The sequence below is a fragment of the Crinia signifera genome, chromosome 7 (assembly GCF_055691185.1).
Source record: "Crinia signifera chromosome 7, ASM5569118v1, whole genome shotgun sequence".
Classification (NCBI taxonomy): domain Eukaryota; kingdom Metazoa; phylum Chordata; class Amphibia; order Anura; family Myobatrachidae; genus Crinia; species Crinia signifera.
The window spans coordinates 78,018,234-78,032,667 of record NC_139223.1 but is presented as its reverse complement, the minus strand read 5'-3'; the positions used below and the strand labels follow the sequence as shown (position 1 = coordinate 78,032,667).

Sequence of the window (14,434 nt, the reverse complement as noted above, 5' to 3'; positions counted from 1 at the left end):
CCACGGCCCGGCCGCACGGCTGCAGCCGGATCCCGCCACTGCTGTGTGCAGCACGGCTCCCTGGCCGTGCGGGATTTCACCGTCCGGCAGGAGCCGGAGTGTGTGAAACTGGCCTTACCATTACACAGTCCAATCTTATGGTGTTTGAAGAACAAAGGAACTTACAGAAAGTATGGAACCCTTGATGCTGAACTGCAATATTAACTGTATTGATCATAGTGCTTTTTATTTGCTTAATACACACAGACTGTTATTGCGGGTGACAATTGCCTTCTGTTTTGTAGTGTGTTCACATATGGCATTAAAATTGCCATGCATTGGTATCAATTATACTATGGGTAAAACCATGCGTAGACAGATTTCTATTTATATTACAGTATGTTTTTATTTCATTTTTAATACTGTGCTGTTATGATTCCCTAGAAAGAGGAACATTGATTTTTTTAATAAAATGTTAATGTTCTTTATTTAATGACTTTTTGTCTAAGTTTATGTACAGTATGCACCCTTTATTCTACTATAACAACAATTTAAAAGAACACACTCATACTACGGGATATGGTCATTAGGTCGACAAGCATTGGGTAAACACCATTAGATCGACATGCAGAAAGGACGACCTGTGTTTATGTCGACAGGTCATTAGATTGACACAAGCAATAGGTTCACAATCAAAAGTTCAACATGGGTTTTTTCATTGTTTTTTGTGCCAACATATGCCAACAGGCGGTATTGCATGTTCTACCATCCACCAGGGCATGGTGGGAGAATAAAAACTTTGCCCGATGAATGGCGAGCGCCGCGAGCCATGCGAGGGGACGCAGTGCTTTGTTTCAGTATCCATGTCAACTGTGTCCACATTCGGGTAAAAAAAACTGTGAAAAACCCCATGTCGACTTTTTGGTTGTTGATCTTGCCCATGTTGACCTAATGCATGTGTCGACCTACTGACGGTAAGTTCTACTGCACAAAAATAATAACTGTGAATATTAGAAATATCTTAAAGCTTTACATAGAACTGTGGTTCCCAAACTGGGTGATGCTCTCAGTAATGTACAAATATCAGCTTTATACATAAGCCATTTAATTTGTTATGAATCCAACTTGTAATTAGGAAAGAAAAGAAAAAAAGCTCCACAAAGTTAAACCTCGAATAACTCATCCTGGCTCCTCCACACATCTGTCTTCTCATTCCGGTTTGTGCCACACTGCAGATGGAGTCTGCATGCTGTATTTTACAGACAGCATTGTTTTAACAGAGCTGTATTCCTGTTTGCTCCAGACCAGTTTGACCTACGAAATTGTGGTCAAGGATCTCTGCTATCGCCATCAACCCAGCACATGCGAGGACTACATTATAATCATTTTTAATTATATTAAACAATAAGTATTAAGACATATATGTGTATGTTACACTTTATTCAGTGAGACCCACTGCTGTTCAAGAATTTATATAGTATTGTTTTAACAGTTGTAGGAAATGTGATTTTCTTTAGGTTGCATGCACTTTGAATGGCATGATATCCCAGGGGGTATAAGTCAGTACATCTAGACTAAATCGCAAATTGATTAACCCATTGTGGCTCTCCTTTGAAAAATGTCCACACATTTGGGGGAAATTTTATAAGATGGCAGTTCTATTTGACATGGGATGTTGCTATGGGCAACAAATCAGAATCTACTTCTTATTTATTTAGCATCTTCTAGAAGACAATAGATAGTATCTCATTGGCTGCCCGTAACAACATCCCATTTGAAATAGAACTATCATCGTAATTTTTATCTAATCTTAAATTTCCCCTATTTATATTCAAAAGTAGTTAAAAGCTCAGCAACTCATTTTGAATGAAGAAGCATATCAAATAACTCTTCAGAATGGAAATTTAGAAGGTATATAATGGGCAGGGCATAGGCTGGAGATCATGGCCCATCTCATAATAGCAAGAACAGAAGACCCTGGTAAGCAACAGTTTGCCTTCGGGCTCTGCTCGCACTATATTGTATATTAGAATTCAATGAAAACAAGAGAGAACCCAGCTGCAAGTGAGCAACGTTAGCTAAGCTTTCATTAAATTTGCCCCTCCCAGAAAATGTTCAGTCTCCCTCTTCTCTGCTCATTGTCAGGGGGTTGATAGGGGATTTTCACCCTTCTCCAGCCACCTCCAAAATGCCCCTCCCGAAATGGCCACCGCCTCTAGCATCCTTAATAACTCTCACTAAGCATCTCTAAGCCCTCATAGGGTGTGCCTGGGCTATTGCATTGCCACAGGCCTCATACATCATTTACACTGCCAAGAACCTGCCAGCTGACTATTGGCCTCAGATCACAATTATCAGTGAACTCCACTATAGGTTTGAACACTGTTATCTATGCATATCAAGCATGGCCGCCCTATTATATCATTGCTAATTACCTCTACCAAGGAATAAATGGAGTTACAGTGTTACTAATATATACCAACAGCACAACTGCTTGCACCTAAATCATACTTCCTACTAACAACACAGACATATAGGAAAGTATTGTGCTCATTTGACCCTTGCCGGGACACCAGTACAAGGTACCTTTTACTTTCAGAACAGGAATTACCATTGTTAAAGTCGAGTTGCACACACGCCATTTTAGGATAGTATGGCCGCCATCTTGGTTCGCAGAGTTGTGCAAATAAAGTATTATACCCGAGTCTGTGTAGCAAAGTGGACCATAAGCGCAGCCATACTAATACACATAAATTCATAATACCAAACTTACACCAAATATAATATAGTCTATTAAAGGTTTAGTGCACCACACATAGGTTAATCACAATTATGTCTGTATAATGTTTATTATCGTTATGTTCCGTTTCTCATGCGCAGCACTCCGGTTGTAGCAAAAACCATAGGTCCGAGAGTTACGGACAAAATCCATATTCTATGTACTATTTCTGCTAAACTGTGTGAGACAAAGGAAATCAAGTTATAACCGGTTCTTGTTGCTTTTTACGACCCCAACGACGATGCCAACACACAAAGGACACTGGAGTACACTCCCCCTGCACCAATCCTATTCAAGTGTAATTCTTTGCCCCAATCACTGAGGACTGGACATTCGAACCCTTGACCAATTACAACGGCCTTTGACCCCCCTTCTTGGACCCTATAAAATAGCTATCCCTGAGCTGGCTCGGTCACTTCGGCACTGCATCTATCCCTTCACCATTGACCGGGCTAAAGTTCTATTTGAACATAGCGAGCTCCGACCGAACTGCGCTGTGCATATCTGATGAGATGGTAAATGGTTGCATTCCTTGTGCTTTCTTATATTGTTTATTGGCTGATTGTATTCTGTACTTGTTTTCTTTCCCCTAGTAGTATTTGACTTGTATTAGTATTGTTAAGGGAACTGTATCACGTGTTATCCTGTATTTCTTCTTTCTGTAACCCCCTTTTGTCTGCTAGGGACTAAATACACTATTTGGAGAATCTATCTCCTCCCTTTGTTATATCCTTGTCTCGAGTCTCATTCGCATCTGGCGATAAAGGTTTATTATTATTTATTTATTTATTAACAGTTTCTTATATAGCGCAGCATATTCCGTTGCGCTTTACAATAGCAGACAGTGATACAACAAAACAGGGTATTTACAGACAGTCAAAATGTAGGAGGGCCCTGCTCGCAAGCTTACAATCTATAGGGAAATTACGGACATTGTCCTAAAAGGGTATTCGCAGTTAAGGGATTAAGTACTGCGAAGGGATATCCTATTACTGGTACTGATCCAGTGTGTACAACACACGGAAAAGGTCCGCTACGCTTTGTTCGCACGTAGCTAGGGATAAAGGGTACGCAAGTTACGGAAAGAGTACGTAAACTGCGCATTTCACTTATTGTCCTTCTGGTTATATTAATATCAGCATTAACACCATACTGTGTTTTTTAAAGGCCTGCTTGGACAAACATATAAGCTTTTTAGATTTTATACTTCTTTGACTGCATGAGCATAATTAACTATTAACAAGTAAACCAGTTATTAAATCATGTATCTTGATCTGACCATGGGAAGCCAGACTTCATTTTATAGTATTGTTGTTTATTTGCATATATTTCTATTTTTTCTTATTACAGATGGAGCGAGGCTCATCTTTGGCCGGCGCTCGCCAGATCCCTTGCACTGGTGAGCGCCGGCGATAGAGACTGGGACGCGCGTGCATCTCACACGCACGTGCGTCCCAGTTTCCCGTCGGTGGGGGGACGGGAACCGTCTCCGCTTCAGGGACCCGGGGTGTCCGTCGGCGAGGCGGCGGGGACCCAGGGGGAGCCCCGTTGTAAGGGGACGCGCGCGCACCTCATGTGTGCGCGTCCCCTTATGGCGGCTGGCGGGGATTTGCGGCTGGTGAATCTTCCGCCATCCCCTGCAAAGATGGGCCTCGCTCCATCTGTATGTCTACTATTGTGTATTGTGTATGTTTTTTATTGAAAAATAATTAGAAACAAATATTTTTTAAACCTGTGCTTCCTCAACTAATAAGCAATATTTGATAGTAAACTAATTGTATTGGAGAATAGTGATTTGTGGAGTATTGCATAAAAACTCATGCTGAAAAATAATTGAAACTTGAATAATATCTGTTACATTGACCAGTGAAATCATCCAGTATGGTTTAAATACAATAGTATTGGGGAGACATAGGGGGATATTCAATCTGCGCCGCAATTTCCACTGGTGAAAATAGCGGCACTCATTTATTCAATGTTGCCGTTACTGAGAGCATTGAAGGCAGTCAGATCCAATTTTTTTTTTTTTTAAGTTGGATGTTTTGTCGGAAATGACAGTGGATTGTTGAATTTGCAGTAAATTTTGCTGATCCACAGACTTTCCGAGACTCGACAGTTGGAACATTGCCTGCTAATGTTAGGCTCCCCTGCCCTGTGTGGCCACGTCGCCATGACAACCGGGAGGCAAGCTGAACACAGGCTGGAGGCGTGGCATGCTCAGCAGCAGCAGGGGGCCGGCCTGGCACTCTGCTTCTGGTATAAACATCCTGTGCGGGCGTCAGCCACTTGCTACTGAATCTTAGTCAGATAGTCAGTGAACCTGTTCCTGAGAAATACCAGTTAGTTAGAACTGTATTGTATTTTGTATTGTTTGCTAGTTTACTGCCAAATAGGTCTTGGAATAACGTGTTCTATCCGTCTGATCCAGACCTAGCAGTAAACGGGACTCGGCCATTTGATTTGCTGGGGTCCCTGTTCCACACTGTGGATACAGTAACTCTGGCCACACATCAGACCAACTCTCCTCCAACCATCCAACCAGTTGCTTGGATGGAATAAAAATATAGTACTGGATGTGAGCAAAGGACAGAAATGTGCTCACAAACCCAGGAAAATGGACAAAAACATTCAGTAAAATTGTTTAAATCAAACAGGTTCAACTACTGTGGCTGATCGACCGTTTTTGTCCTTTCCCAGATTTTGGAAGCAAATTTCTGAAGTAAATATTACATTTGCCCCCATCCAGTACCATATTTTTATTCCATCCAAGCAACTAGTTGGATGGTTGGAGGAAAGTTGGTCTGATGTGTGGCCAGCATTAGTCTGCAGCTGTGCTCCCAGACCTGCCTTGTCCTTCCTCATTGTGTAGTGCTTCCAGGTGACAGCTTAGTGGCAGTAAGCTGAACCAGTGTACTGCAAGTGAGGTTAGGCCTGTGGCTACACTCCTACGGTCCTTATTCCCATCTATGACCTAGGAGCTGCTAGCCTTATTTGCTTGTAACCCTCCGGGGTTCAGTGGTTGCCCTTAGCATCCGCACTTTAATTGCTGTTGAAGCATAACATCTTGCTCAACTGTTTCTGCTTTATTACATCTGAGCATATACTCCACGCTAGTTAGACATTCTGTCTGTAGAGCCCTCAGCTCCCTAGTCTCTGTTTGTGTCTGTTGGTTAACCCACTACCTTCTGAGTAGGTAGTGTGTACTTCCCAGTTTGTGTTATATTGTTACTTACTCACTATCTGTTTATGCACTGTACCCTATCTGTGTGAGTGAATCGTCCCCTATTGCTCCTTGTGTGTATCGTCTGTACCCCTTTCATGGTGTACACCATATTTGAGCATAGGAGTGCAACATAGGAGTGCAACAGCTAATAATAGGTGAGTCTCTGGCTACTGTTGAGTTTAGCTAGCTCAGGCTTGTACTGGCATTCGGACTTGCAGTACTCATGTTTTGCTATGTGGACTACCAGCTTTCTGTCTGCTAGGCATTTCTTGGGGGTTTGCCACGTTACTGCAGGGAAGGGTAGGTGGCGATACCCTAAAGAAGCCTATGGGCTTATTTTTACAGCCTCCACCGCAAATTCGCCACCTCCGCCGACCCCCTCTCCCTCCCTCCGGCTTACCTTGCTGCAGGTCCTCCTGTTCCCCCGAAGGTAAACCCCTCCTCCCCCTAGCAAGGCATCCAGACGTCCTTCCGACTGCAGGGGAGAGGAGGAGGTGCCAGGGACATCCACACTGAGCTGTCCTGTCATGAGGGGAGCAGGAGGTGGCAGGGAGGTGACGGAGACCCCATTGCAGGTATCTTGGGGGCCTCTGTCACCGCACCGCGATGCCAGCGATATGCTCTGGCATCGTGGCGATGTATATTAATACATCCCACCCAGGGGCTGGCTGGCAACTTTTAGCCTGGGGGGCAATTCCAGAGCACTGGCCCATAAGTAACAGAGCATCATTAAAAAGAGGATTTTCGTTTTGCTAGATGTCAACAGTCCCTAACAGCAGGGCGGCCGTGTCATTAATAAGTTATGCTGCAGTGACAGCCCCCCTGTAAGGCTTGTTGTGCATGCTGTGTATGCTCAGCCGTCACTCGATGAGCGGAGCACAACAGCCGCACATAAGCAAGGTTCACGGACTATGATATGTTGATGAATCACATGACCAGAAGCGGCTGCATCAGGACAATACACTGGACCAACAGGGCCCATTTTAGTATTTAAGGCAGCCCCAGCCTAATTTGTTGGGTAAGCAAATACCGATTTTGGTGCCGCTCACTGTTGATATTGTGGGTGGAGCAACAATGCGGCAACACAGGAGTAGACCCCCTTATACTTTCTAGTACTAGTGCCACATGGATTTAAATAAAACACACATTATGCCATGCAAAATGAGCCAAACTTCCTGTTATGCCACACAGTATGGGCCTAACTTCCCAATATGCCACACAGTATGGGCCTAACTTCCCATTATGCCACACAGTATGGGCCTAAATTCCCAATATGTTACACAGTATAGGCCTAACTTCCCGTTATGCCACACAGTATGGGCCTAACTTCTCAATATGCCACACAGTATGGGCCTAACTTCCCATTATGCCACACAGTATGGGCCTAACTTCCCAATATGCCACACAGTATGGGCCTAACTTCCCGTTATGCCACACAGTATGGGCCTAACTTCCCAATATGTCACACAGTATGAGCCTAACTTATATGCCATACAGTATGGGCCTAACTTCCCAATATGCCACAGAGCATGGGCCTAACTTCCCAATATGCCACACAGCATGAGCCTAACTTCCCATTATGCAACACAGTATGAGCCTAACTTATATGCCACACAGTATGGGCCTAACTTCCCAATATGCCACACAGTATGGGCCTAACTTCCCAATATGCCACACAGTATGGGCCTAACTTCCCGTTATGCCACACAGTATGGGCCTAACTTCCCAATATGCCACACAGTGTGGGCCTAACTTCCCAATATGCCACACAGTATGAGCCTTACAGTGGGGGACCAGGGACAAGTGACAGAGGGGACGTAGGGGAGGCAGAGTGACAGCGGGGAGGAGAATGGGGGACAGAGTGCAGAGGCCGTTTGTAGGCTGAAGCATTACTTATTTTTCAAGCCTACAAAAGCCAAAGCGGTGGCGGGAGGGATGGAGGAGAGCCGGGTTTTCCAGCGGGGATGCAGCGCCAGGAGGATACCCGGCGGGCATGCAGCAGCGTGAGGAGAAAGGGGTCAGGCGACCCAGTGGGGATCCAGCGGCAGCATGAGGAGAGGCGAGCCACCCGGCAGGGGCACACTGCTTAACTCCCCCCAGCCAGATCTCTGAGCAGGTGACCGGACAGTGCCAGCCTGCTCCCGACGGCGACACCTGCGGAGGTGGAGCAGCCCCATGCCAGCAGCAGACAAAGCTGCTATGGAAAATCAGTCCCCGAGCGCGGCTGTCGGCAGCCACAGATACAGCAAGGATGAGGAGAGGAGACTGCCTGGAGCGCATTCAATCTAGGGTTCCATCTTCCATGATTACAAGCCAATTAGAGCTTACAGTCCGGCAGCCAATCAGGAACCACCACTAGAGGTCCAGCAAACCTGATTGGCTGCAGGACTGCAAGGTCCAAATAGCTTGCGGCGAGTGCCTGTGCTCCTTTCAAACCCTGCCAGCGCTGTTTGAAATATCGGCGGCTTCCCCTTCATTGTGGCGCCTTACATGTTTGGGCCGGCCCTGCACGCACTAATCAATAAAGCAGCCCGGGGGGCACATGGCACCCTGCCCCCCGGCCCAGCCCGCCACTGATACCACCCCAAAGGCTTGTTTAAGCTGCTTATATCTTGCTACAATCATAGATTTCATTTTCACTAAGTTATTTGCACTTGCATTTCCTCTTTAAAATATATTAAGCAATAAGTGTGTTCACTGGTATTTAGGGTACTGAATCCTCTCTCAGGATTCACCCACCACTACTAAAATCTACTATCATATTGATGTCCACCAGGTTTCCATGAATCCAGCCAACTTTTAAGTATATCAATCTGATAGTGCTGTCAGTAATTATGGTCACTGGCACTCATTGCAAATTAAACAGCTTAATTGCCATCAGCAAGGGTGAATTCAGAAGCCGGTCAATGGACATTCCCTTTGCTGCAATCTATAGTCACAGTTTTTAATATTTAAATGATCATTTCACACAGATATAGGGAATGAGTGCATTACGGAGTTCAGGTTATGAGTCTGTGAAAGAACTGTGTAAGATGTTAATAAGATTTGATTAAAAAAATGTTTTCTTAATGCTTACAGTTTAAATGGTTAAACACTTGGGGGGGAATTTACTGAGAAGGGAGTTCTATTTCACATATCAGAAACTATTATTACTTTTATCTTCTAGAAGGTGTTAAATAAATAAAACGTAGATTCTGATTGGTTGCCGTAGCAACTTGCCATGTGAAATAGAACTCTCATCTTAGTAAATTTCCCCCTTAGTCTCTATGAAAGTAATTGGAAAGAAAATAAGAAAAACACAATGCCACTTATACCAATGGTGAACTGAAATTGATGTTTGAAAGTATCAAGTTTCAAAACGTGATACAATGAAGAGTGATAAACAGCCTGCCAATCAGCTCCTAACTGCTGTGTTACAGGCTGTGTTTGAAAAATGACAGGTAGGAGCTGATTGGCTGGTTATTTATCACTATCCACTTTTAGAGCTTGATACATCTGGCCCAAAGTCTCACAGGTTTATCATTTACTATTTCCATGCAGCAGACTGTTCCTGGGGCTACACCTCTTGGTTAATTTTCACAATGACAAAGGTAATTGATGAGAGCGGGGGTGTATATAGCATAGATTGATAAAGGACTCTTTATAAATTAACCAATGGACAGGTTTTATCTATTTTCTGATCCAGCCTGTACTTTTGGGATTGAAGCATGTATCTTAAATAAAATAATAAACTTAAACTCACTTTCTTGCTTGCACTGAGCTTCAATGAAGCCATTCCATTCTGGTAATAATGGTAATATTACCGGAATGGTAATAATAAAAAAAATCCATTCTGGTAATACTTCTATAAACTTCCAGTCAGCCTATGAAGTATTGCATACAATAATATAAATCATAGGAACATGCATTCTCGGTACTTGTGTAGTTTCACGGCGCCAGCATGGCGCCGTGCTACTTCCGGTGTACGCTCGCCACGAAATATGTCCAAAAAAGTAACTTAACTCCATGCCAACATGGATAGTTCATACCTCCACTATCCATGTTGGCATGGAGTTGATTGTAAATAGCGTGGCGAGCGTAGCGAGCCACCGAGCCCGCAGCGTGGGCGAGCGAAGCTGGCGCCGTGAAACTACACAAGTACCGCATTCTCTTGTTACGCTTCTGTCAAGAGACTCCATAATACAGAAGTCCTAAAACTAGAAATCTAACCTGAAACCGTCAGTCTAAAGAAATATGACTGTGGAAGCTGAACCATTTCTGCCAATATTCATGGGTTAAAATTCTATTCGGCTATGGGACAGAATAGTTATTTGCCTAGTAAACATTCCTACCCAATCTACAGTAACTGAAAAGTTCATCTGTGCAGTCATATAGTACTTTCTTGTTACTTTTAAGACTAGGTCATTTATTTCATAATTGTTTCTTATGTCATGAACACATCAAATTCTGACATTTTGGTTGAAATTTAATTGGATGAGAGATTCAGAAAGTGAGAGATTTGGTAAGAAATCTAAATTTTTTTTAAAGAGGCAATCATTTACACTGTTTGATTTTGCAGTGTAAATGATTGCCGCTATAAAAAAAATTGAGATTTCTCACCAAATCTCTCACTTTCTGAATCTCATCCTATTAAATGTCACCCTATATGTTTCCTGGAATTCTTTTTCTTGAAAACAAACTAAATGGACTTAAATGATAGTACACATGAGCACATTTCTATGCCCTTTGCTCATTTTAGGTTATTTCCACCGTAAATGGAAGCCAGTGCTCTAGGGATCATTGATCCCTATGAGGGCGCACAGCCTGTGCATACATTCTATTTCACACTATTACATAACGCAGGACGTGCCCTTTTCTGCTACACCATCATTGTAAAGGCAACATGTCATAGAGCTGCTCTATAAGCTTGTTTCTCTTCTATAAAAACTCTAGGAATACACTTTGTCATAAAATAATTTTCAAAATGTACACATATAAGGGACATTCATTTATATATGTTTAACCTGTGTATGTTGTGAGAGGAATCAGATCAATCCTTTATTATGAAAACAAATAAAACATGTATCTGTGAGCATTGGCATAAGTCCGTCCCAGTTGTCCGGAGGCAAAATAAATATTGGTGCCCCCAAAATAGCTCAATCAGTAAGGTGTCTGCCTTCAGTAAGACAGGTTATGGGTTCTAATATAGGACATGATCAGCCACAGATGTGATATCGATGACTTTCAGGGGAGGAGAGGTGCCCCCTTGGGAACAGGAGCCTGGAGGCAGATGAATCCATTGCCTCCCAGAGTTGCGCCTTTGTCTGTGAGGTGTAACATAGACATTACTGGCCGATACAGACCTGTTCGTACAGGTGCTCAGTGTTACAAAATCCTTTCTGTATTCGTCCCTGCCTCCGATGGTGGGGGTCTACGCATGCGTGAAAATGTGCATGTGCAAACCCCTGCAGCGAGTGCCTTCGGCACATTTTACATTTCCCAGGGCGTTCGCTGCCAGACTGACAGGCAGGGGGACGATTCAGGGTGGGTACCCAGCGTTTCATGGGTGTAACAACAAAAACAGTGGTCAGACCCCACCACATGACGTTAGTGCCTGCCCTGAATTAATCGGAAAGTGTACATCTGAAAAGTAATTCTGAGATTTCCAAACCATGGGAAGATATACACCAGGACTTATTTCAGATCGGATCTCCTTGGGTGATCCAGACCAAATTTAGGTTTGAATTTGAATTTCTGGAGAACTGCACATTTCTATACGTTACTTATCCTGGTTCCCATAAATTGATTATAACCACATTTCTTTTATTTATGGTTTTCTCAACCACAATATCAATGTTTTAGTTCAAGCTTCTGTCTTCTAGAGAGTAAATTGGACAGCTTAGAGAGCATAATTGCCAACAAAATTTCTGTCGGCAAAATGCTATGGCTAAAAAACTGCTAAAATCTTGCATTTTAAACCATGTCTATTCCCACATATTGTGTGATTTTAATGACCAAAGATATGACTAGCGGTTAGTAAATAGCAAGAAAACTAACCAACATAACACAAAACATTGGCGATTGATCATTCAGAAGGGGATGAATTCAACCCAATTCCGATGTTGGGGGATCTGTGCATGCGCAAGTGTGTATTTGCGCATGTGCAGACTGCAGCAATGAACGGCTTTAGTGAGTTACCCACTTGCCGAGCTGTTTGTTGCGGTGAGGGAGGGCCAGGGGACGACGGGGGCAAAAACGAGGCTTGCTCACAGTACATAACTGCTCTCCCTGTCTTAGGCGTACATCGTAGAATTAAAAGTCAGTTTCAGAAACCATTGAGCAAACACATCTACTCAATGGTACTGAGGGGATTTGGTGGGGTGACTGTTTGGCGGCTGGCCTTTCAGCACTCGTTAAGTAGTTAGTTTTGCTGCTTATTGAGCCAACCCAAATAACCATTAAAGTGTTTTCTTAAAGGTAACCAGAGTGATTATTGTTAAAAATATAAAATCTCCTCACATATTCATGGACTTGCACTTTTAAAAAACTCTCAAGAATGCTATAAATAATACGAGTTACAATTCAAAGACAACATTAAACATATTTACAGTAGTACAAAAGTAAAACACAGAACAGTAACATACACTACAAAAACATTGACTGAAACAATAGTTTAAGAGAACATTCCAAGCAGAACAAGGAATAAATGGCTACTTGAAATTACTTGGGAAGATGAAGCACAATGATTTCAAGTGGTTTAAAACACACAGAGCACAAATTGTTTAACAATTTAGTTACTTTTAAGTCTTCTCTGGTACATCGAACTCGGAAAGCAATTTAAACCCGATGAGACAGTCAATGGGGACAGGAAGCAAAACAGTATAATGAGCCATAGAAACATTGTGTACATGTTTAAATATGAGACAGTGAAAATCTTACCTTTCCCTTGTGCTAAGTTCCTGTTATATCCTACCGGACTAAAGTACTCAAATATAAACACAGCCATTGCGGACACAATGAGAAGCATCACAAACATCATCACCCAGACAGAAGCACTAAACGGCTCTGCAGCAAGATGGGAACAGAGGAGAAAAACAGACACAATTTATTAAACTGAGCTAGAAAATGTGGATTCAAATCAAATTATTTATACAGCTGAGATTCTGAATGCCTAGAGATCATAGACAAACATAGGTGTCATCAGTATATCATATGGCAGAAACCGGTGACTTATTTAACATCATAAAATCTAATACTATACACCTTGACTTAAAGTGACTCTAGTATAATAATCCACAGCACCATCACCTTTAGACTAATTTGTGTGTTTTTTTCTTCTCACTAAACTGACATTATCACCACACCACACATTCCAAAATGCTACCCACAACTCCTTCCAGCAATCGCAGTTTCTCAGCTTATCCAATAAGAGGGAAGCATAGTAGCAGTAATTGGAAATGGGGTGTAATCTTTCCACTGTACATACAGTATGTTAGAATATTTCAGGCATAATGCTATAAATTGCAAACAATTTTATTAAGAAAACCCTAAATTAGATATTGCACCAAGCATCCTACTGTAGGTAGCATATAAAGATATAATATATATTAAGGAGGACATATTAATGAAATACAATGGCTTATGGTGAAAATGCTGCATTCAAACTCATTCTTTTTTTTTTTTTTTAAATCAATGAAGAAATTAAGGTACTTCTGGGTAATATCTGGGCGCCCGATTTTTTCATTGTATTGCATTGCATCGCATCGCACTACTTAAGGCATGCAATGCAATGCAATGTGATTTTTCATTGTAAAGACCAGATTTTTAATTGTATAGTCACCCATGCGTAGCTGGATAGTGGGGGGATGAAATCACCCATGGCTGACTATACAATTAAAAATCGGTTCTTTACAATGAAAAATCACATTGCATTGCATTGCATCGCATTGCATGCCTTAAGTAGTGGCATGCAATGAAAAAATCGGGTGCCCAGATAATACAGAAGTACCGAAATTAAACTATTCCCTTCAGCATATATTAAAACGAGGTCCTTAATATACAGTATTACAAATGTTTCAAAATGAAATGTTCAGGACCAGAAGAGGAGAAACAAAGATCTAGAATCTTGATCCACAAGAGCCAATCATAGGTTTGCTTTCATTATTGAGAGTGACATGAAACAGACAAAAGCAAATAACTGGTCACAGCAGGATAAACATGTAAAGGTTGTCCATCCTTCCCAGTGATATCAGACCAAACTTACCTAAAAAAGCAGATGGAGAAACGGTGCCATTGCTACGTGATACCATAACACTAATTCCAGTTTCGACAAATGGAACTGAAAAATCAACAACCTCCGAACGCTCTTCATTGATTGTGAGTGAACCCACTGCCATAACTGCTCGCTTATAAACCACCTGGTCCATTAATGAAAATGGTGGAAAACAGAAAGCACAAACGTGTCAGGTGCAATT

General features: G+C 42.4%; 1 protein-coding gene across 3 annotated transcripts in view; it reads right to left on the bottom strand.

The window, feature by feature from the left end:
• GRIN2A (glutamate ionotropic receptor NMDA type subunit 2A) overlaps nucleotides 1-14,434 on the bottom strand; it is a 563,594-nt gene that overhangs the window by 126,448 nt on the left and 422,712 nt on the right. For all 3 annotated transcript variants that reach the window (XM_083153363.1, XM_083153365.1, XM_083153364.1), the window contains 2 exons: nucleotides 14,224-14,377; nucleotides 12,900-13,025 (listed from right to left, as the gene is read on the bottom strand). In XM_083153363.1, coding sequence (XP_083009489.1) covers nucleotides 12,900-13,025; nucleotides 14,224-14,377 — 280 coding nt within the window. The remainder of the gene's footprint in view (nucleotides 1-12,899; nucleotides 13,026-14,223; nucleotides 14,378-14,434) is intronic.